The sequence below is a fragment of the Molothrus ater genome, chromosome 5 (assembly GCF_012460135.2).
Source record: "Molothrus ater isolate BHLD 08-10-18 breed brown headed cowbird chromosome 5, BPBGC_Mater_1.1, whole genome shotgun sequence".
Taxonomy (NCBI): domain Eukaryota; kingdom Metazoa; phylum Chordata; class Aves; order Passeriformes; family Icteridae; genus Molothrus; species Molothrus ater.
In genome coordinates this window covers 570,043-593,188 of record NC_050482.2, presented here as the reverse complement: position 1 = coordinate 593,188, position 23,146 = coordinate 570,043, and the positions used below count along the sequence as shown (strand labels likewise).

Genomic DNA, 23,146 nt, shown 5'->3' with positions numbered 1-23,146 from the left:
GGGGGCGCGGCGCGGCCGGGCGGGGGCGCGTTGGCGCGGGGTCCTCCCCGCCGGCAGGGGGCGCGGCGCGGGGCGGGCCGCGCGCGGGCGGCGCCGCCATGGACGCGCTGAGCCGGGCCGGGCCGCGGCCCCGCCGCGCCGCCGCCGCCTCCCCGCTGCCCTGGGGCCGCTTCGCCGCATGGATCGACTGCGTGTGTGTGGTGACCTTCGATCTGGAGCTGGGACAGGCCATGGAGGTGCGCCACGGGCACGGGCACAGCGCCTCAGGCTGTGAGGGGAGCCGGGATGGAGAGGAGGGGAGCGGGAATGGGGAGAGGGAAGGGGGAATCAAGGATGGGGCTGAGGGTCGGGAATGGGGAGAGGGAATCGAGAATAGGGAGGTGACAAGGGGAGTCAGGGACTGGGGGTGTGGAGCGAGCAGGGATGGGGAGAGAGGGAATCGGGGATGGCGGAGTGGAAGGGGAATTAAGGACGGGAACGGAGGGGATTAGGAACGGAGAGGGAGAAGCGGGATAAAGAACGGAGAGGAAAAAGCGGGATAAGGAACGGAGAGGGAGAAGCGGGATTAGGAATGGACAGGGAAGAGCGGGATTAGGAATGGACAGGGAAAAGCGGGATTAGGAATGGACAGGGAAGAGCGGGATTAGGAATGGACAGGGAAGAGCGGGATTAGGAATGGACAGGGAAAAGCGGTATCACGGTTGGGGGTGTGGACAGGGGGACCAGGGTTGGGCTGGGGGCAGCGAACAGGGAGGGGAGGGGGGCCCGAGCAGAGATTTGGGGTGAGGGGGATCTTTGTGGGGTGGGGGGTGCACAGGGCAGGGAGGGGCCAGGGCAGCATCCAAGAGACCTTTATGGAATAAAACCTGCCCAGGGTGACACGTCCCATGGAGCCCGGCTGGGAGGGAAGGGAAGGATCCAGGGAGAGCTCAGAGCCCCTGGCAGGGCCTGAAGGGGCTCCGGGAGAGCTGCAGAGGGACTGGGGCCAAGGCCTGCAGGGACAGCACCCAGGGAATGGCTCCCAGTGCCAGAGGGCAGCCAGGGATGGGATCTTGGCAATGAGGAATTCCTGGCTGGGCTGGAATTGCCAGAGCAGCTGGGGCTGCCCCTGCATCCCTGGCAGTGCCCCAGGCCAGGCTGGACACTGGGGCTGGAGCAGCCTGGGACAGGGGGAGGTGTCCCTGCCATGGCAGGGCTGGCACTGCAGGGGCTCTGGGGTCCCTCCCCACCCAACCCATTCCAGGATTCCAAAGACACACATTCCCAGCAGCCAGGGCAGGGAGGTGTCCGTGCAGGATTCCCAGGGAGGGGAAGTTCCCTGGCTGGGTTGGAGCAGGGCTGAGCCCCTCGTGGGGCCAGAGGGGGTGGGATTGGGGTGGGAAAGGCTGGACAGGGCTGTTCCCAATTCCCTGGAATGCCCAGTGCTCGTCCTGCAGGAGGGTCTGGGGGGAGCTGGGCTCCTCAGGGGCTGCTCTCTGAGGAAAGCAGGGAAGTGTGGATTTGTCTGAACCTGAGGCATCACCTCAAATTCCTTCTTATTTCTTGTGTGGTTGTGGGAGTCACTCCTTGCTCTGCCCTTTTTAGGGAGATTGATCTTGTTTTCAGAGAATTCAGCCTTCCCAGTTTTAAATGCTGGAGCTTCCAAAGGGAATGGGAAGCAGGAGGAACCAACTCCACCTTGTTGCTGCTCCCTTGCCTTGAACACTTGATTGTTTCTTTCCCTGAAGCCTCAAAGTGAATAAAAAAATCTCCTCCAGACCCGAGTTTCACCTGTTTGATCCTTTTTCCTGCAAAACCCGGCCTGAAATACCCCAAGAAAGGGAGGAATACTGGGATAATAATTAACATGGCGAATTCAACACTTTGTAGTTGTGTTTTGATGTGGAAAGGTGGGTTCTCACCTGTCTGCCTTTGTGGATGAGGGATGCAGGAATGTAGTTTGTTCATCCCTAGAAAGGAATTTTCCTTCTTTTCCTCCATTTGCCTGCATAAGTTTCAGTGGGAAAATGTTCCTTATGTGGCACAAATGACTTAGGAAAACTGGGAACATGTCAGTGGGGATGACACAGCCCCCCTGTCCCCCTTCCTTTGGAAAAGCATTGTGGAATTCTGTTCCAGAGGGAAGGGGAAGGGGCAGGGATGAGACATGGGAAGGGAAGCCAGGAAGAGGAGAAGCTGTGGGGGCTTGGGGGGCTCTGGGGGTACCAATTTAGGGGGTCTGGCCATACAAACCCAGGGGGTTTCTGTGGGTACAAACCTGGAGGGTCTCTGAAATTCAGCAATGGGAGATTCAGAAATCCAGAAGTCTCTAAGGGAGGGCCCAAAGATCCTGGAATTCAGCAATTCCCACTCTGCTTCCATGGACAGTGGAGAAGGTGTTGGAAAGCAGAGCCCAAATCAAGGCAGGAATTAAATGGAATTCCTGTTTCTGGCCCCCCCACCTTCAAATAACCAAATAAACACTTTAGGATGGGATTGAAGCCCTTTTGGGCTGCTCTGGAGACATCCAGGGACTTCTACACATCCTAATTTCCTTTTCATTTGCCTTTTTTTGGCTTTTGAAAAGTTATAGTGACTCAGATTCCTTTTGGCTTGAATTTGAGATTTTGAACTTTTGGATTTTTGATGATTTCCCTGCGCCCCAAAGAGAGAAACAGCAGAGTTTAAGTGAAGGGGAAGCTGAGATGAGGGATTAAGGTTGGAAAAGACCTCTGAGATCATAAATTCCAGCCCTGGAGGTTAAAGCCTGATTTTCCAACCGTTCTCTGGCAGAAAGCCCCCCCAAAATCCAGCAGGAGAAGCTGAAGCCTTGTCCCAACTCCTGCTCTGAATTAGGCAGCAAATGTTGAGGAAAGCACAATTGCTGGGATTCACAGGCTCCTGATGGACCAGGATCAGCTGTCCAGGGCTCCCTGGCCTGGCCATGATTCCCTGGGAATTAACAGATAAATCTTTGGGTAGGGGCTCATTAGTCCCAGCCACGGGGAGGTGTTGGGGGTCCTGGCACAGAACAAGGGGAGCAGGGAGGTGATGGATGCCCTGGGACAATCCCAATCCCCTCCCACTGCAGCATCCCAGCCCTCCCTGTCCACGCTGAGGTCCCAATGCTCGGGGATCATTTTGCCTCGGGGTTTTGGTGGCTTTTCTCTCCCAGCAGGGCTCATCAGCAGCGCTGGTAATTGGGAATTGGGCTGGCACGGCCAGAGCGCCGCCCTCGCCAAGGGATCCGCGGGAATTGTCAGAGCTGGGTGAACTTCCAGCCCCTGGCACGGGGCCACCCGGGCTATTTCTAGCCTGGAGAGGAGAGTCAGGCACTGGGGGAGCTCCTGGCTGCAGCTGCAGCTGACTCTGGAGCACAGCTCCCGAGGCTGACACGGGAGATCCAGCTCAGCCCGGCCCGGGCCGGCTCCTTCTGCTCCGCTGCAATTCCTGCACTTCAGAGGGGCTCTGTGGGATCCTTCTCCTCGGGACCCACCCTGTGCCACCCACCTGCAGAGCTGCCCCAGCCCTGGGGACACAGCAGCAGCACCTGGAGCTGCTGGAGAGAGCCCAGAGAGACCCCAGAGCTGCTGCAGGGCTGGAGCCCCTCAGTTCCCAGGGATCCAGCCTGGGAGAGCTGGGGGTGCTCCCCTGGAGAGGAGAAGGATCCAGGGAGAGCTCAGAGCCCCTGGCAGGGCCTGAAGGGGCTCCGGGAGAGCTGCAGAGGGACTGGGGCCAAGGCCTGCAGGGACAGCACCCAGGGAATGGCTCCCAGTGCCAGAGGGCAGCCAGGGATGGGATCTTGGCAATGAGGAATTCCTGGCTGGGCTGGCATTGCCAGAGCAGCTGGGGCTGCCCCTGCATCCCTGGCAGTGCCCCAGGCCAGGCTGGACACTGGGGCTGGAGCAGCCTGGGACAGTGGGAGGTGTCCCTGCCATGGCAGGGCTGGCACTGCAGGGGCTCTGGGGTCCCTGCCCACCCAACCCATTCCAGGATTCCCTGACTCTGTGGTCTCTGTGGGTTATGAGGAGCACAGAGTCAGGCTGGAGAAGCCCTCCAAGGTTATCAGTTCCAGCACTGATGGAATTCCTCCCTTGGGGTTTGTCTCAGCCATGGCTGTTGAGCTCTCCTGGTTCCCCCTGCAGTGCATCCCCCCACACCCCCCTGCTCTTTCCCAGCTCCCTCTCCACCCTGTCCCTCCTGTGTGTCCTGCCCTGCTCCTGACAGAACAGATGTTTGCACATCTGGAATACTCCCAGATGATTTGGGGCTGTTCATTCACTCAGCCATCAGCTCTCAGCAATAAATCTAAGCCAGGAGCCTTTGGGTCTGTCCAGAAATGCAAATAAAGCCGGGTTCAGTGACAGGTTCAGAGTTTAAATCATCCCAGGTGCTCTCCTGCGGGCTCTGTTGGGATCAGGGAGGCGTTGTTGTGTGTGCAGCTGTGGGCACAGGGGCTGACAGGCTCTGCTCTCTCCACAGCTGGTGTATCCCCACGACTTCAGGCTCACCGAGAAGGAGGTAACCACCCTTCCTTCCCCTCCTCCCTCCTCTGCCGGCAGCTCGCAGGGCTCTCACTGGGTGTTGGTTTTTTTGCAGAAAACGAGCATCTGCTACCTGTCCTTCCCAGACTCCTACTCAGGTGGGTGATCCCGGGGTGACACAAGTGTCCCTGCTGGAAGGACAGTCCCTGGGGTGGAGCAGGGCCGAGAGGACTGCAGGGAGCACCCTGGGGCTGGGCCAGAGCCCCCGTGCTCTGCTGGGTGGGAACCTGTGCTCCCAGGGAATTCCCGGTGTGGCCAGGAGGGGTGGCAGCTGTCACATTCCTGTGTTTGGGAGCAGGAGCTGGGGAGGGGACACTTCCAGCAGAAATGTTCCCAAACCTGAGTTTATGCTTCACAAAGGGACAAAGAGAAATAAATCCGCTCATCCTGCCAGGCCCTGGGGCTTTAAAGATTTCTGCATTTCCATGGAATAATAACCCCAGTAAGAGTTTCTGCATTTCCATGGAATAATAACCCCAGTAAGGGTTTCTGCATTTCCATGGAATCCTGGAATGGGCTGGGTGGGCAGGGACCCCAGAGCCCCTGCAGTGCCAGCCCTACCATGAGGGACACCTCCCACTGTCCCAGGTGCTCCAGCCCCAGTGTCCAGCCTGGCCTGGGGCACTGCCAGGGATGCAGGGGCAGCCCCAGCTGCCAGGGCCTGCCCACCCTGCCAGGGAAAAGCTTTTTCCTATAGCTCCATTTCCTTTTTCTTTCCCATTCCACTTTTCCCCTTTCCCCTCCCTTTTGGATTTCTCTGCTTTGGTTTCTCCCCCGTCCCTCCCCGTTCCCTGCTGGATTTCCCCACAGCCCCTCCCGTTGTGCCATTCCCTGTCACTGTCCCTGTGTGCTGTCTCTGCCCCAGGTGGCCTCGGGGACACCCAGTTCAGCTTCCGGCTGCGCCAGGCCGGGGGCTCCCGGAGCTGCCCGTTCCAGGATGAGGGCAGGTACAACCGCGAGGCCCCGGTGACGCTGCAGGTGGGTCCTGGCCTCACACCCGCCGGGGAAAGCCAAGGATGCCATGGACTTGGGGGCCCTGGGGAAATCCTCCTTTTCCTGGCTGTGGGAACTGTGAGACAAGAACGGCTCAGCACAGGGATTTCCTTCTGTGCTCACGGGGAGGGAGAGCAGGGCAGGGAACTGCTGGGACAGGGAATGGGATCAGGGGACAGGGAATGGGATCAGGGGACAGGGACTGCTGGCACAGGGAATGGGATCAGGGGACAGGGAATGGGATCAGGGGACAGGGACTGCTGGGGCAAGGAATGGGATCAGGGGACAGGGACTGCTGGGGCAAGGAATGGGATCAGGGGACAGGGAACTGCTGGGACAGGGAATGGGATCAGGGGACAGGGACTGCTGGGGCAAGGAATGGGATCAGGGGACAGGGAACTGCTGGGACAGGGAATGGGATCAGGGGACAGAGAACTGCTGGGACAGGGAATGGGATCAGGGGACAGGGAACTGCTGGGACAGGGAATGGGATCAGGGGACAGGGAACTGCTGGGACAGGGAATGGGATCAGGGGACAGGGACTGCTGGCACAGGGAATGGGATCAGGGGACAGGGAACTGCTGGGACAGGGAATGGGATCAGGGGACAGGGACTGCTGGCACAGGGAATGGGATCAGGGGACAGGGACTGCTGGCACAGGGAATGGGATCAAAGGTGGGACTGGATCAGGGGTCAGGGAACTGCTGGGAGAGGAAGTTGTGCTGGGAGAGGGAATTAGGTCAGGGAGATCAAAGAATGAATTGAATTGGGGAGAGGGAACTGAACTGAGTCAGGGGGACCCCCCAGATATTTTGGGAGGTGGACCAGAATTAGGGAGACCCCAGGTCCACTGGGAGAGGGAACTGAATTTGGGATACCTCAGTTGTTTTGGGAGAGGGAACTGAAGCAGGGACACCTTCCACTGTCCCCAGGCTGCTTCCAGCCCCAATGTCCAGTCTGGCCTTGGACGCTGCCAGGGATCCAGGGTCAGCCACAGATTTTCCTCTAGGAATTCTGTTCCAGGGCCAGGAATTGCTCATTGCCAAGATCACATCCCTGCCTTCTGGCACTGGGAGCCATTCCCTGGGTGCTGTCCCTGCAGGCCTTGTCCCCAGTCCCTCTGCGGCTCTCCTGGAGCCCCTTTTAGGTCCTGCCAGGGGCTCTGAGCTCTCCCTGGAATCTTCCTCTCCATGTGAGCACCCCCAGCCCTCCCAGCCTGGCTCCAGTTGTGTCTCTCCCTGTGTCCCCATGGGAAGCTCTCTTGGAGGGCTGGGAGGTGTCAGAGCAGGGGGGTGGCTCAGGAGGGGTTGGTGGCAGTGGGGCTGGGCTGTCCTTAACTGTCTCTCTGTTCTTTTCCTGTTCCTCCCTGTCTCTCTCTGTCCCTCTGTCACTCTCTGTCTGTCCCTGTCCCTCTGTCCCTGCAGCGAGAGGCTGCTCACTATTTTGGGTACGTGTACTTCCGGCAGGTCAAGGACAGCTCCATGAGGAGGGGCTACTTCCAGAAGGTCAGTGCCGAGTCTGGAACCCCAGGGTCCCTGGGGCTGGACAAGCCCTCCCAGCCCATCCAGTCCCAGCTGTGCCCAATGCCCACCTTGTCCCCAGCCCAGAGCCCTGAGTGCCACCTCCAGGAATTCCTGGGACACCTCCAGGGACGGGCACTGCAAAGCTCCCTGGGCAGCCCCTGCCAAGGCCTGAGCCCCTTTCCATGGGGAAATTCCTGCTGATTCCACCCAGACCCTCCCCTGGCCCAGCCTGAGGCCGTTCCCCCTTGTCCTGTGCTGGTCCATGGGGACATCTCAGTCCCAGCAATGTCCTGAGCTTTGTGCCCTCCACCTCCAGGAGTTCCTTTCAGACTCCTGCTAATGCAGAAATCAGTTTTTCCATCCCCACTAAACCAGTGAGTTTTCCACTGGAACAGTGGGATTGCTCAGGGAAGGAATTATCAGACTTGGATGAGGTTTGAATTCAAATGGCCAAGTTTGGGGCTGGACAGGAGGGGTTTAAATGACTCCTGCATTCCTAATTAATGCACTCATTAATGGCTTGAGGAAGAGGAGAGTCAGTGTAACAATGAAACCTCCAGTGAGGCTGGGTTGGGACAGCTGTAAAAACCAGGGATTTATTTCACAAGAAAACCCCAATTGGAACAAAAAGGGCCTTCCTGGACACAATTTGTTATTCCAAGCTCCTTTGTCCTTCCCCAGCATTCCTTGACTTTATCTGCCCAATTCCCATTTCAGGAGTCACTCTTTTGTGCTTCTCCACCTGAAATGGTTTTTGGGAGCTTTGAACCCACCAGCAATTGACTTTTATTCCCTCTCCAGCTGCTCCTTTGCCAGGCCATGCTCCCATCCCTTTGCTCTCCCAAATCCTGGCTCACGAGCAGGTGGCAGCAAGAACTCCACCAAAGTGCTGCTTGGGAGCTGCTCCACGGGTTTAGTGCTGGGTTTTTAAAGTTCACCCCTCTCTAAGCAGTACAGAAATGTGCAGTGCTGGGGTCATGGGGGTCCTGATCCCAAATGTGCCGTTCCCAGTCCCTGGTGCTCGTGTCCCGCCTTCCCTACGTGAACCTGTTCCAGTGCCTGCTGCAGCTGATTGCTCCGGAATACTTCGACAAGCTGGAGCCCTGCCTGGAGGCAGGTGAGCTGGGGGCAGGAATTCCAGCCTGGGATAGAGGGGCTGCATTGGGAGGTTCCTGGAAAACAGCTGGAATGCTCCGAATGGCTTCATTCTGGAGCACATTCCAGCAGGGAAGAACTTCCTCCTGCTTGTCCAAGCGGATAAGCAGGTGTAAAGCAGGGATTGTGGGGAGGGAGGGGGTGGGGCTGTCAGTTTGGATGCAGGGTGTTCCCAAGGAACGCAGTGTATTCCCAAAGGCAGGAATCTGCTGTGCCTCCATCCGGCCTTCCCTGCCTGGGTCATTTCATCCTGATCTATCAGCTCTGGGTCTGCCACAAGCCAGGGGGAGCTGGGAAAGGGAACAATTCCCTTTCAGAATGCCAGGATGAGCTGGATTCTCTCTCAGGTGAAACTCTTCCCTTCCCTGTGTCCCTCAGTGTGCAACGAGATCGACCAGTGGCCACCCCCAGTGCCTGGCCAGACCCTGAACCTGCCCGTGATGGGAGTTGTCATCCAGGTACCTGGACCTGTTCCACGGTCCTGCATGTGAAATCCCTGCCCAGCCCACATTCCCCACAGCCTTTCCCGCTGGAAATGGTGGCTGGGAAGTTTCTGCCCCGCCAATCCCACCCCAGTGCGATCCCTGCTCTCCTTGTCCTGCAGGTGAGGATCCCATCCCGGGTGGACAAGCCAGGCTCCAGCCCAGTGAAGCAGTGCAACCAGGAGGTGAGAGGGGCTGGCACAGAGGGAGGAGCTGGATCCTGAATCCTCTTGGGAATCCTTTGGCCCGGGATCACTGTGGTCTCAGCAGCTCCACGCCAGGCTCTCCTGCCTGGGGTCATACAGGGCTCTCTGCACCCAGTCTGGGTGCTTTACTCACTGCTCCCCTTGCTTTTCCTGGGAAGTCAGGCCCTACTGGGTCTCCTGCCTTCATCCTGGAGTTGTTCTGAATTTGCTTCAGTGTTTTGGTTCAGCTCTGGTTTGGATTCCTTCCCTCTCCCTTTCTCTGCTGTGACTAACACTGGTTTGGTGCCACATCTCTAACCCCGCTGGCTCTGCTGTGTCTCAAACGCTCTCCCACCAGAGGAAACCCTGGAAAACGAAGGAGCAAGCATGGACAGCCTTTCCCATCTGGAAAAAAAAGGGAATCTTCCTTAGTTTGTAGGCACAAGAGTTAGTTTGGGATTGAGTGCTGCCCACCTCAGGGTGTGAGCCTTGTTCCCTGTGGCTGGCTGGTGGAATTCCAGGCAGGCTGCTCCCATCTCCTCACAGTTCACTAACAGCTACTAACAGCCTTTTCTCCCTTCCTCATCCAGAATCTGTTACCAGCCCCCCTGGTTCTCCCCAGTGTTCATGAGCTGGATCTGTTCAGGTGAGAGGCTCCTCCCAACCCTCTCCCCTCCACCTGCCACCCTCTCCCTGCTGGGAGCATCCCATAAATTGCAGGGATGGTGCAGAATCAAACGCTGCTGCATTCCAGGGACTCCTTTGGGATTCTGGGCAGGGTTTGAGCTGAGGGTTGTGCCCTGCACAGCACCGGGGGCAGGGGAGGGGCTGGGGGTGAGAGCTGGACCTGACCCAGCCCAGAGCCCCCCAGCCCTGGGCTGAGCCCCAGCGTGGGCAGCAGGGGAGGGGGATCCTGCCCCTGTGCCCCCTCAGGTGAGACCCCCAGCCCTGGGGACACAGCAGCAGCACCTGGAGCTGCTGGAGAGAGCCCAGAGGAGGCTCCAGAGTGGCAGGGGTGGCACCGGATGGGCTTTGAGGTCCCTTCCCACCCAAACCATTCCATGATTTTCTGATCACAGATTGCCTGACTTTAGTTAGAGCATTTCCTTTAAACTTGTATGAAACAACTGAGTGACAGCCCAGGTGAAAACACCTGAATTTCCCTGTGGAATGCTGGAAGTCCATCCTAGATCTCAAATTCCCAGACAGGAGCACACCAGGGGGGGCTTGCAGGCCACAGCTGTGTCTGTCCATCCTGACTGACCCTATCATTGTTCCCATTGTCCCAGGTGCTTCCAGCCAGTGCTGATCCACATCCAGATGCTCTGGGAGCTGATGCTGCTGGGGGAGCCCATGGTGGTGATGGCACCATCCCCAACCATGTCCTCAGAGATGGTCCTGGCCCTCACCAGGTAGCACCCACAGGGTGGGAGGGACTGGGAGCTGTGACAGCAAATTCTGGCAGCTTTTCCCTCCCACATGCACTCTGTGCTGCTCACCTGGGTTGGGTTTAGTTTGCTAGCAAACTGAAGCTTTGCAAGACAAACTGCAAATATTCCACGCTCATTTTCCAGCAAGGATAGAGAGGAGTACAAAGGAATCTCCCCTGATAAGTCCAGCTCTGAGGAATGTTCTCTCCCCAGCTCAGAGCTCTGCCTTAGCACAAAACCCCAAAAACCTGCAGCTTCCCCAGAGAGGTTCAGCCAGGCCGGGTGCCAGGTGCTGCCCTGGGGTCAGCCCCAGCCCCTGGGGCGCTGCAGAGCTGGGAAGGGCCCTGGGGGTGCTGTGCCAGCGGCTGGGCCCGAGCCCAGGGGGCAGGGGGGGCCGAGGGACCCTGGGCTGTGGCAGCCCCAGCGTGGGCACGGCCCCAGGGCAGGGACTGTGCCCTGTGCTGGGCCGGGGTGACCCTGCCATGCCCAGGGTGACCCTGCCATGCCCGAGGTGACCCTGCTGTGTCCAGGGTGACCCTGCCATGCCCGAGGTGACCCTGCCAGCCCGGGGTGACCCTGCTGTGTCCAGGGTGACCCTGCCATGCCCGGGGTGACCCTGCCATGCCCGGGGTGACCCTGCATGGGTCTGTGCCTGTCCCTGCAGCTGCCTGGCCCCCCTGCGTTACTGCTGCGACTTCCGGCCCTACTTCACCATCCACGACAGCGAGTTCAAGGAATACACCACGCGCACCCAGGCCCCGTGAGTGCCCCTGCCCTGCCGCCTCCCCTCAGGGACTGCCAGGGCCACCAGCGCTCAGCCTGTCCCCTCCTTCCAGGCCCAACATCGTCGTGGGTGTCACCAACCCCTTCTTCATCAAGACCCTGCAGCACTGGCCGCACATCCTGCGGGTGGGCGAGCCCCGCATGTCAGGTGAGCTCAGGGTGAAGGGAGAGCTCAGGGTGAAGGGAGAGCTCAGGGTGACTGCCAGGGGAGCTCAGGGTGACTGCCAGGGGAGCTCAGGGTGAAGGGAGAGCTCAGGGGGCCTGCCAGGGGAGCTCAGGGTGAAGGGAGAGCTCAGGGTGACTGTCAGGTGAGCTGAGGGCGCCCACCAGGGAAGCTCAGGGGGCCAGGGTGGCTGCCAGGGTGTCACAGTCAAGACAGCCACGATACACAGAGCATCATCCCCCAATTTCAGAAAGCTTTAAGCATTCCCCCATACACAGTAACACCTTACCATTCAGGAAGCTTCAGGCATCTGCCCATCCAGAGCAACACCACACCACTTCAGGAGGCTGCAAGTGTCTGCCCTTGCTGTTCTTAGCCCACCCTTTTATGCCCTCCTGTTCATGCAGTGCACCTGTGTGCCCTCTGCTCCCTGGGTGGTTGCTCAGCACACCTGGGCACCCCATGGCTGTCAGTGCTGCTCACCTGGGCACCCCATGGCTGTCAGTGCTGTCAGTGCTGCTCACCTGGGCACCCCATGGCTGTCAGTGCTGCTCACCTGGGCACCCCATGGCTGTCAGTGCTGTCAGTGCTGCTCACCTGGGCACTCCATGGCTGTCAGTGCTGTCAGTGCTGCTCACCTGCTTCTCCCAGGTGTGCCATGGGGATGGGCTGGGGCAGCCCCACTCCCCATCACCACAAACTGCACCTACACCAGGGGTGCTCAGGATGAAGGGGGAGCTCAGGGTGTCTGTCAGGGGAGCTCAGGGTGCCGAGTGAGCTGGGGGTGAAGGGGGAAGCTCAGGATGGAAGGAGAGCTGGCCCAGGGCTCTGTGGGGCTGGCAGAGCAGCTGGAGGCTGCAGGGAGCAGCCCTGGCAGTGATGATTTACTCTCCTGGGAGAGCCCAGCAGCCACAGGAGCTCACCTCTGGCTGTGGCCATGTGCAGGATGAGCACGGAGCTGGGGCAGGGTGTGGGGAGCAGGAATTGCTGTCCTGGAGCTTCCAGGAGAGGAAAAGCCCCTCCTGGGCAGGAAATTGAGAGAGGTGGAGAGAGAGAGAAACCCCCTCTCCTTTATCGAGCACCTTTGTAGACTGGGAAGCCAAGGAAGGCCTGGGCAGGAGGAGCTGGTTTTTAGCACATCCTCATCCCAGAATTCCAGCAGGGAAGGGAGCTGGGACTGCTCTGAGGGTGGGCAAGGGCAGGGCTGGGTGTCCCAGGTGCCGTCACAGCAGGAAGGACGGAGCCTGAATTGTCCCTGCTGTGTGTCACAGGAGACCTGCCCAAGCAGGTGAAGGTGAAGAAACTGGCCAAGCTGAAGACCCTGGACACCAAACCAGGTGGGTGCAGGCCTCGGGAATCCCTCAGGACTGACCCTTCCCCTGGGGATTGGGCAGCAGGGAGCTGTGGCCGTTTGGGACTCCTGATCTTTCCTGATCCCGTGCTTTTGCCATCCAGGAATCTACACTTCCTATAAAACATTCCTTCACAAAGACAAAACCCTGATCAAAAGGCTGCTGAAGGTAAGCACCTCCCACTCTGTCCTGGTGGGAAACTGAGCCAAGAGCTCGCTTTGAGCAGACAGAGCTCTCCAAAGGAGCAGAACTTACACTTTGGGATGATTTAGTCTGTAATGGGACCATTCATCATGCCAGGTTTTGGATTTTCCACTTGATAGGGAGGATTAAATCCTGGTGCTAACAATAAACTGAGTGAGAAGAATTGATATCAAAAAATCCTGAAAAAAACCCCAGGTTTTGTGTAGTGGAACTTGAAATTTTAATGTGTTTGAGTAGAGGATGGAATCTGTGCTATGGGATCTGGAGTTTGGGATCTGGATTTGAGGACCTGGATTTGGGGATCTGGAGTTTGGGGATCTGGATTTGGGGATTTGGATCTGGGGATCTGGATTTGGGGATCTGGAGTCTGGGCAGCACTTCAGGGTCCTGTGGTTGCAGAGCTGCAGGTTGTGTGTGACAGTGAGGGGACATCTGGGTGACCTGGCTGTGACACTGGGTGAACCCATGTGACCCAGCTGTGCCGTGGGTGACCCTGTGTGACCCCGTGTGACCCCGTGTGACCCGGCTGTGCCGTGGGTGACATTGGGTGAACCCGTGTGACCCAGCTGTGCCGTGGGTGACCCCGTGTGACCCCGTGTGACCCCGTGTGACCCAGCTGTGCCGTGGGTGACCCCGTGTGACCCCGTGTGACCCGGCTGTGCCGTGGGTGACCCCGTGTGACCCCGTGTGACCCCGTGTGACCCAGCTGTGCCGTGGGTGACCCCGTGTGACCCTGTGTGACCCCGTGTGACCCCGTGTGACCCCGCTGTGCCGTGGGTGACCCCCTGTGTCCCGCAGGGCATCCAGCGGAAGCGCCCCTCGGAGGTGCAGAGCGCTCTGCTGAGGAGGCACCTCCTGGAGCTCACCCAGAGCTTCATCATCCCTCTGGTGAGTGCAGGGACACCTGGGGGGACAGGGCGCGGTGCCTGTGGCAGACCCCGGAGCAGGGAACCCTGGAGGGGCTGGGTGGGAAGGGCCTTTAAACTCATCCCCATCCCCCTGCCATGGCAGGGACACCTCCCATTGTCCCCAGGTGCTCCAAACCCCAGTGTCCACCTGGCCCTGGGCACTGCCAGGGGCACCACAAGAGACCCCTCAACTGTAAGTTATTATTTTTATTTTTATCTTTTCTTGTTTTAGGAGCATTACATGGCCAGCCTGATGCCTCTGCAGAGAGCCATCACTCCGTGGAAGGTAGGATGCACTTCCCAGTCCTCCTTCCCTTTGGGATTGGGAGTGGTTAAGGGTGCTGGGCACACTCCTGGGAACCTCCCCTGTTGAAGGAAGAGGGGGTTTACTCCTTGAAAAATTCATTGAAAAGTTGGAAGAATTTTTGGGACAGATATTCCCAGTTTTGCCAGGAGCTGAATTACTGGGAATCTCACATGAGGATTGACTTCGGGGTGTTTTTATCCTCAGTGCCTTGGGTACCTTTCCCACTAGAAGTGCAGCCCTTGTTTTCCTGGTTTCCTTTGGGAATCTCTGATACGGATTTCCATGGACTAATGTGAATTTCCCTGTGCAGAATCCCCCCCAGATCCGCCCGTTCTGCCAGGAGGATTTCATGAAGAGCCTGGAGCACGCTGGCCCCCAGCTCACCTGTGTGCTCAAGGGGGACTGGCTGGGGCTCTACAGGTGAGAATCCTGATCCCAGCCCCAGCTGGGCCTGTCCCAACGGGCAGCAAACCCTGCATCAGCACTGGGACCCCGTGGGAGCTGTGGGACTCAGCAGAACTCATCTATGGATTAGCTCAGGATGGTCAGTGAGAGCAAATCCAGGGCAAATCCAGTATGAGCCAGAGCCCCTGCAGTGCCAGCCCTGCCATGGCAGGGACACCTCCCACTGTCCCAGTGTGTGCCCAGCCCCAGTGTCCAGCCTGGCCCTGGGCACTGCCAGGGATGCAGGGGCAGCCCCAGCTGCTCTGGCAATCTGTGCCCATGTCCTGGTGTGTCCCTGAGCCAGCCCAGGGTCACCTCGGGGAGCTGTGGGGCACAGGTGGGGTTGTTGGATGGAATTGCCCTGTGGGTCCCTGCCAGCTCCAGCACCCCACAAATCACAATTCCCAACCTCTCCACAGGCGATTCTTCAAGTCCCCCAACTTCGACGGTTGGTTCCGGCAGCGGCACCGCGAGATGACCCAGAAGCTCGAGGCCCTGCACCTGGAGGCCATCTGTGAGGCGGTGGGTGACAGGGACAGGGACAAGGACAGGGCTGTGTCTGTAAAGCAGTGGGTGACAGGGACAAGGACAGGGCTGGGACAGGGCTGTGTCTGTGAGGCGGTGGGTGGCAGGGACAGGGCTGGGACAGGGACAGGGCTGTGTCTGTAAAGCAGTGGGTGGCAGGGACAGGGCTGGGTTTACTCAGAGAGGAGAAGGATCCAGGGAGAGCTCAGAGCCCCTGGCAGGGCCTGAAGGGGCTCCAGGAGAGCTGCAGAGGGGCTGGGGCCAAGGCCTGCAGGGACAGCACCCAGGGAATGGCTCCCAGTGCCAGAGGGCAGCCAGGGATGGGATCTTGGCAATGAGGAATTCCTGGCTGGGCTGGAATTGCCAGAGCAGCTGGGGCTGCCCCTGCATCCCTGGCAGTGCCCCAGGCCAGGCTGGACACTGGGGCTGGAGCAGCCTGGGACAGTGGGAGGTGTCCCTGCCATGGCAGGGCTGGCACTGCAGGGGCTCTGTCACTGTTTCAAGAATGAGGATGAGAAAGCCCCTGCTCACCTCCAGGCTTTCCTTAGGGGAATCCCTTGGGAAGTGTCCCTGAGGGAAGCCACTCTCTCCTTAGGACATCGTGGCCTGGATGAAGGACAAGTCCGAGGTGGAGATCGTGGACCTGGTGCTGAAGCTGCGGGAGAAGCTGGTGAGTCCCTGCCTCCCTCCCCCTGCACTCCTTCCTCTCTCTGGGTGGGGAGAAATCCGGGACACAGATCCCACCTGTGCTGTGGAAAACCTTGCTCTCCCTCCCTGGAGGGCTGGGAAGCTCAGGAAGTTCAGTGTTTGTGTGAAATCCTCAGAGCTGGGAGGATCCAGGGAAGTTCGGTGTTTATGTGAAACCCTCAGAATTAGGACAATCCAGGGAAGTCCTTCCCCTCCCGAGGTTCAGGTGGCGTTTCCTGCCCGTTTTTAACCTGAGCTGCAGCAGGCAGAGCCCGGGCGGAGGGGAAAGGCCCCTGGAATGCGTTCATTCCCATTTCCCCGCAGGTGAGGGCTCGCTGCCAGCACCTGCCCGTGAAGGAGGAGACCCTGCAGAGGGTGGGTCTCTACATCGACACCATCATCGGCTCGCTGCCCGAGGACCTCCAGACTGTGCTGCACCACCCCTGAGCCGGGGGGCTCCTGGAGACCCTTCCCAGCCTGTCCCAGCCCGCTCCAGCCGCTGGGGCAGCTCCTGCCCGGGCCGGCCGGGATCGCCCTCGGAGCGCGGGGCGGGGCCGGGCGCCGCTCCCGGAGCTGGGCTGGGGCTGTCCCCGCGGAATCGGCCCCTGGGCGGCACCGGCAGGGCGGGAGGGCCCGCCCGGACACCCCATCCTTACCCGTGCTTGGATCCTCGGCGTGCCCGCGGCCCCGTCCCGCCCGGCAGCAGCAGCAGGAGCGGCCCTGCAGGGGCTGCGCTCAGGGCAGCTCCTGGGGACGGGGAGGAGGTGACAGAACTGTCCCTGCCCCTGGGCGGCCGGGGGAGCAGGAGAAGGAGTTGCTGGACATGGACAGTTGCTGCTCTGTTTCTCCAGGGCAGAGCCAGAGGAGGGGCAGGAGCATCCGCAGGGATCAGAGCTCCCCGGAGTGCCTGGGAATGGCTGCTGGCAGGAGCTGGCCCCAAATCCTATTTATTCTGCTTGAGAACCCAGCCTGAGCTCCAGGGACACAGCGGGGCTGGGGCTCTGCCCCAGGCACTGGGAGAGCTCCTGCCAGCCCCTTCCCAATAAAACCTGGAGAAGCTGATTTCACAGCCTGTGCCGAGCTGGAATGGGCCCTGCTGCTCTGCCCCTGCCTCCAGAGCAGCCCCTGTGCCCGGGATCCCCTTCCTGCCTCGGGAATGGATTTGCTGGGGCCAGGGCATTGGTACTCCAAAACTGCATTGCGCCACTAGGGGCTCCATCCAGGGACGGAATTTTATCCTACAAAAAGGGGTTTGGGAGGGATGTGGCAGCCTGGAGGGTCGAACCCAGCACCTCTGCACGTGGTGGGGTTGTTGGGTTGTTCCTGCCCTGAGCTGGGGCAGCTCCCAGTGCTCCCAGTGGAAGCTGTGCTGTCCCTGCCCATTCTCAGGGCTGGGGAGGTTCAGAGGGGGCTGAACTCTTCCTGAATTTCCCCTCTGGAGCCAGGCAGAGCTGCAGGAGGCTGCTGGGTGTCTCAGTGCCCCTGCCCTGCTGGAGTAAGGAGTTCTGAGCAATATCCTTTGGGATAGTGTAAAGCCTTACATATCCCAGGTGTGTCCGTGCAGGCCCCAAACCCTCCTGTAAAGCAGAAAATCGTGGTTTAAAAGAAACGCTGGAGCCAAACTGGGTCTTGGTTTGGAGGCTGGGGAGGTTTATTGAGTTGGGAAGGGCTGTCCCTGCTCTTGGTCACTCGTGGCCATCCCGGTTTTCTGGAGGGGTCACAGCGCCTGTGGGTGGCTGTGCGTCCCTCTGCCCTTCCCAAGACATGGAATCACAGAATCACAGAGGCATTTGGGCTGGGAAAACCTTGGAGCCCATCGAGTCCAACCATTCCCACCAAGGCCACCACTGACCGTGTCCCCAGGTGCCACATCCACAGGCCTTGAAATCCCTCCAGGGATGGGCACTCCCCCATCTCTTGTAGCTGTTCTTCAACAGCCCCAACTTCCTCCTTCAGGAATTCTCCCTCAGGGATGTATTCTTAGCCTTGCCTTCCTCCCAAGGAGGCCAGACCCCATCTCCTACAAGCCCAGTGCCCCAGAGTCCTGACCTGAGCTGCTGGGAATGTGCAAATCCTGCCGGGGCTTTGGGCTGCCCACAGGGAATAGGATGAGGTGGGGGCTCAGGGAGCCGCCCCCAGGGAATGGGATGAGCTCGGGGAGCAGCCCCCAGGGAATGGGATGAGCTCAGGGAGCAGCCCCCAGGGAGTGGGATGAGCTCAGGAAGCAGCCCCCAGGGAATGGGATGAGGTGGGAGCAGCCCCCAGGGAATGGGATGAGGTGGGAGCAGCCCCCAGGGAATGGGATGAGCTCGGGGAGCAGCCCCCAGGGAATGGGATGAGCTCGGGGAGCAGCCCCCAGGGAATGGGATGAGCTCGGGGAGCAGCCCCCAGGGAATGGGATGAGGTGGGAGCAGCCCCCAGGGAATGGGATGAGCTCGGGGAGCAGCCCCTAGGGAATGGGATGAGGTGGGAGCAGCCCCCAGGGAATGGGATGAGGTGGGAGCAGCCCCCAGGGAATGGGATGAGCTCGGGGAGCAGCCCCCAGGGAATGGGAGGAGCTCAGGGAGCAGCCCCCAGGGAGTGGGATGAGGTGGGAGCAGCCCCCAGGGAATGGGATGAGGTGGGAGCAGCCCCCAGGGAATGGGATGAGCTCAGGGAGCAGCCCCCAGGGAATGGGATGAGGTGGGAGCAGCCCCCAGGGAGTGGGATGAGCTCGGGGAGCAGCCCCCAGGGAATGGGATGAGCTCAGGGAGCAGCCCCCAGGGAATGGGACGAGCTCAGGGAGCAGCCCCCAAGGAGTCGTCGTAGAAAGCCTTGAGTCCCCCGGGGCTCTGCAGGGAGAGGCTCCGGGCCAGCACCTCCCGTCGGAAGTTCTCCCTCATCCAGCCATAGACCAGGCTGTGCAGGAAGCCCTGCAGGGACACGCTCAGGGCCTGGGGACACAGGGACAGAGGGTCAGGGCTCCCGGTCCCTGCAGGCACAGCCCAGGCAGGGTGGCACAGGACACGGGGGGGCTTCCTCTTGGTGTGGCCAATTACAGCACGTCCAGCCCCCAGGAAAAGCCAAAGGGGGAAATCCCAGCCCAAAATCCAGTGGGAAGATGGGCCCAGGGCCGTGTCCTCCCCCTGCCCGGGGTGTCCCCAAGGGCTGTCACAGCTCCCACGTGGGATGGGGACAAATGTCCAGCCTGGGAGCCATGGAAAAGGAGCTTTACTCACTGTGGACACGTAGAGCACAAAGAGTGAGGCAGGGCTGATGCTGGTGAAGGAGAGGATGGTGAGGAGGAAGGCTGCAGGCGGGACACAGAAGGACATTCCTTGGTGGGACACCCTCACTGTGACCCGGCAGGGCTGGGGGAGCTGGGGACACCCCCAGTGTGACCCTGCAGGGCTGGGGGAGCTGGGGACACCCCCAGTGTGACCCTGCAGGGCTGGGGACACCCTCAGTGTGACCCTGCAGGGCTGGGGACACCCCTAGTGTGACCCTGCAGGGCTGGGGACACCCTCAGTGTGACCCTGCAGGGCTGGGGACACCCCCAGTGTGACCCTGCAGGGCTGGGGGCTGTGGGACACCCCCAGTGTGACCTGGCAGGGCTGGGGACACCCCCAGTGTGACCCTGCAGGGCTGGGGACACCCTCAGTGTGACCCTGCAGGGCTGGGGGAGCTGGGGACACCCTCAGTGTGACCCTGCAGGGCTGTGAAACACCCCCAGTGTGACCCTGCAGGGCTGGGGACACCCTCAGTGTGACCCTGCAGGGCTGTGAAACACCCCCAGTGTGACCCTGCAGGGCTGGGGACACCCTCAGTGTGACCCTGCAGGGCTGTGAAACACCCCCAGTGTGACCCTGCAGGGCTCGGGGCTGTGGGACACCCCCAGTGTGACCCTGCAGGGCTGGGGACACCCTCAGTGTGACCCTGCAGGGCTGGAGGAGCTGGGGACACCCTCAGTGTGACCCTGCAGGGCTGGGGACACCCTCAGTGTGACCCTGCAGGGCTGGGGACACCCTCAGTGTGACCCTGCAGGGCTCAGGGCTGTGAAACACCCCCAGTGTGACCCTGCAGGGCTGGAGGAGCTGGGGACACCCTCAGTGTGACCCTGCAGGGCTCAGGGCTGTGAAACACCCCCAGTGTGACCCTGCAGGGCTCGGGGCTGTGGGACACCCCCAGTGTGACCTGGCAGGGCTCAGGGCTGTGAAACACCCCCAGTGTGACCCTGCAGGGCTCGGGGCTGTGGGACACCCCCCGGCCTTGCCTGGCGTCCAGCAGAGCAGGAAAACCAGCTGGAAGTACAGCAAGGCTTTGCTGACGCTGCGGCCGCTCCTGCCCCCGAAGCCGCCGTCCCGGTCCAGGCTGAGCAGCGGCAGCGCCGCGTTCCCCCGGCAGCGGAGCCGCACCCGCCGGTACAGGAGCTGGGGAAGGGCGGGGGTCAGCGGGGCCTGGGGACCCCCCGTGCCTCCCCCAGGGCCGGGGCCTCACCGAGCAGCAGCCGAGCACCAGCAGCAGGTACAGCAGGAAGATGATTTTCTCCTCCAGCCCCGCGTTCTTGCCCCCGCCGGACTGGGAGGCAACGGGGAATGAGCGGGGTCCGAAGCCCCCCGGAGCCCCCCGGCCCCGCAGGGAGGGTCAGTGGGTGGGGGGCAGCGAGGGAGGGGCAGCGCCCACCTGGGAGCAGATGTCCCGGTTGGGGTGGATCAGGAGGAGGCAGCTGCAGGGACAGAGCGGTGCTGGAGCTCCCAAAGCCTCGCCCGGCGTCGCGGGGGCTGCCCCGGGCAGGGCGGAGGCGGAGGGGCCGTACCTGGAGCAGTAAAGGCTGAAGGTGTCGTTGGAGCCGGCCCAGGGCACCACGGGCGCGATGTCGGCGGCGGAGGCGCCGCGGGCGAGCAGCTGCACCAGGAGCGTGAGCGCGGGCACCAGCCTGGGCAAGGGCCACGGCGCGGGTGAGAGCGGGCCCCGGGCCAGCCCGGCACGGCCGGCGCGCCCCGGCGGGGCTGGCAGCGGGCACCTACCAGGCCAGCACGTAGGGAATTCCCCGCCAGGCGCTCTCCAGGCAGCGGCTCCGCTCCTGCGGGGGAACCGCCGTGAGCCGGGGCTGAGGGGCGGCCGCAGCCGAGGGTCCGCCCCGCCCCGCCCCGCCAGGACCGGGGGAACCCCGAACTCCCGGGGAAAGGACTGCCCTGGACCGCCCCGCCGCTCCCTTGCCCTGACACAGCGCCGTGTGTGGCTAGGGCGATTCCCGGCTGCGCCCGGGCCAGGCACGGACCTGCAGCGCTGCCGGGGGCCGGGCTCGCCCCCCGAGGACGGTGCGGTGCGACTCGTACGCGTAAACAAGGACCATGAGGAACGAGACGGCGTAGGAGGTCTGGGAGAGAGAGGAGAGGGAAAGGGAGCGCGGATCCTGCTGTGTCCAGCGCTGCCAGGGCACCTTCCACCCTCCCTCTGCCCCTCGACATTGCCCCCGTCCTTTCCCTCCTCGGGCTCCACACCCCGGCCCCGGCAGACCTGTCCCGGTGCCCACCCCGAGGAGGGGACGCCAGGACAGTGTCCCCAGGGCACCGCAGCCTCAGCTGTCCCCAGCAGTGTCCCCTTACCGTGGTCAGCATCCGCCCGTAGGGACAGGCGGCGTAGGCGGGCACGGAGAGCGGGGCCGGCAGCAGCGGGATGGTTCCTGTGCCCAGCAGCGCGGTGGCACCCAGGAAATCTGCCAGGGCCAGGAGGAACAGGGGGCGCAGCTGGGGACAGGGCACCGCGTTAGCTCTGCCGGCAGCGGCCGCGCTCCCCGGGAGCTCCCGCGGACCTTCCCAGACCCAGCCCTGTGTCCCTGGGAGCCGGTGGCACCCACCTGGATGTGGCAGCAGTGACACCGCCACAAGCTGGTGGCACCCACCTGGATATGGCAGCAGTGACACCGCCACAAGCTGGTGGCACCCACCTGGATGTGGCAGCAGTGACACCGCCACAAGCTGGTGGCACTCACCTGCCTGTGCCAGCAGTGACACCGCCACAAGCTGGTGGCACTCACCTGGATGTGGCAGCAGCGCCCCTGCCAGGAGGTGACAGCGAGGACGGATCCGCTGCCCAGGAGGCTGCAGGGGACGGGGCGAGTGATGAATGTCCCGGCCGAGCCGCTGCCACCGGCAGGTGCAGCCCAGGGCGAGGGACAGGGACAGGGACAGGACCCACCTGAGCAGCGCGGCCGGGAGGGTGATGCCCGTCAGCACCAGGACCTGCGGGAGGCACGGAGGGAGCTCGGCCGGCCGGGAGCGGGGCCACCCCGAGCCACTACGGGGGGTGCGATGCGGGACCCTGGGCACGGCCGGACTCCGTCCCTCGGCCATCCCTGGCCGAAGCCGTGCCCAGGAACCGCAGCAAAGGCGTTTCGGGGGCAGCGGAGGGGCAGGGCCGGTTCCACAGCAGCCCTTCGGCGGCGGCTGCACGTGGCGGGGTTTCCCTGCTTCTTCCTCCCGAGTTTTCTCGCTGGGATCCCCTCCCAAGTTTCCCTCACCTGCGGCTGGGGAGCGCCGAGAAGCCGCGTCCCGCCCGCGGCCGCGCTGGGGGCGGCTCCCGACGGCGCCTCTGGAACCGGAGCGGCCGCGGAGCCGGGCAGACCCCGGGCCCGGGAGAGCGCCGGGAGAGCGGGGCAGGAGCCAGGGAAGAGCCCTGCGGCCCCAGCGAAAGCCCTGCCCGGCTGTCGCCCTGCCCGGCTGTCGCCCTGCCTCGCCGGCGGTCCCCAAAGCGCCGGCCCAAGTCCCGTGCGGGGGGCGCTCCCTCGGGCAGGGTTTGTTGGAATGGGAACGCAGCGCTCAGCTCAGCCTCTCCCGGAGCGCCCCGCACGCCTTTACCTGGATATCCGAGAGAGCCGGGGGCTGTTCCTGCGCTCTGGCCATGGCCGCAGCCCGGGATGGATGGGATGGGAGCTGAAGCGGCTCCCGCCGCTGCCCGGGCTCGCTCCACGCCCAGCTGTGGGACACGGCCGCGGTGCAGCCGGAGGAACCTGCCCGGCCGGGGAGGCAGAAGCTTCCCAGAGGAGCAGCGGCGCCGTGCCAGCCCCGGGAGCGGGGAGGGATCAGCCCCAGGCACGGGAGAGCCCAAATGAGCGCTAGGATGCCCCCGGGCACACCGGGAACGAGGGAGCAGCGTCGGGAGAGCAGCAGGGAGCTCATTGTGCTGATGGAGAGAGCCCAGAGAGACCCCGGAGCTGCTGCAGGGCCCGAGCCCCTCAGTTCCCAGGGAACCAGGCTGGGAGAGCTGGGAATGCCCAGCCTGGAGAGGACAAGGATCCAGGGAGAGCTCAGAGCCCCTGGCAGGGCCTGCAGGGGCTCCAGGAGAGCTGCAGAGGGACTGGGGCCAAGGCCTGCAGGGACAGCACCCAGGGAATGGCTCCCAGTGCCAGAGGGCAGCCAGGGATGGGATCTTGGCAATGAGCAATTCCTGGCTGGGCTGGGATTGCCAGAGCAGCTGGGGCTGCCCCTGCATCCCTGGCAG

The 23,146-nt window shown here is 61.9% G+C and overlaps 1 protein-coding gene across 1 annotated transcript; it reads left to right on the top strand.

The window, feature by feature from the left end:
• Positions 1 to 98: 98 nt before the first annotated feature.
• DENND6B (DENN domain containing 6B) lies at positions 99 to 16,726 on the top strand. The gene is made up of 20 exons (XM_036400498.2): positions 99 to 236; positions 4,462 to 4,500; positions 4,579 to 4,621; positions 5,389 to 5,501; positions 6,941 to 7,021; positions 8,051 to 8,156; positions 8,573 to 8,652; positions 8,799 to 8,861; positions 9,452 to 9,507; positions 10,151 to 10,273; positions 10,956 to 11,051; positions 11,128 to 11,222; positions 12,509 to 12,574; positions 12,693 to 12,757; positions 13,592 to 13,681; positions 13,934 to 13,987; positions 14,319 to 14,428; positions 14,872 to 14,974; positions 15,573 to 15,647; positions 15,989 to 16,726. The coding sequence occupies exons 1-20, from the start codon at positions 99 to 101 to the stop codon at positions 16,109 to 16,111; spliced, it is 1,719 nt and encodes a 572-aa protein (XP_036256391.1). The 3' UTR covers positions 16,112 to 16,726.
• Positions 16,727 to 23,146: the final 6,420 nt, after the last annotated feature.

Excerpts from the sequence above, each read along its gene's own strand:
- DENND6B (XM_036400498.2), top strand. The coding sequence starts at position 99 with ATGGACGCGCTGAGCCGGGCCGGGCCGCGGCCCCGCCGCGCCGCCGCC. Across the intron at positions 10,274-10,955 it reads ATGGTCCTGGCCCTCACCAG|CTGCCTGGCCCCCCTGCGTT; the intron begins GTAGCACCCACA and ends CTGTCCCTGCAG. Across the intron at positions 15,648-15,988 it reads TGAAGCTGCGGGAGAAGCTG|GTGAGGGCTCGCTGCCAGCA; the intron begins GTGAGTCCCTGC and ends ATTTCCCCGCAG.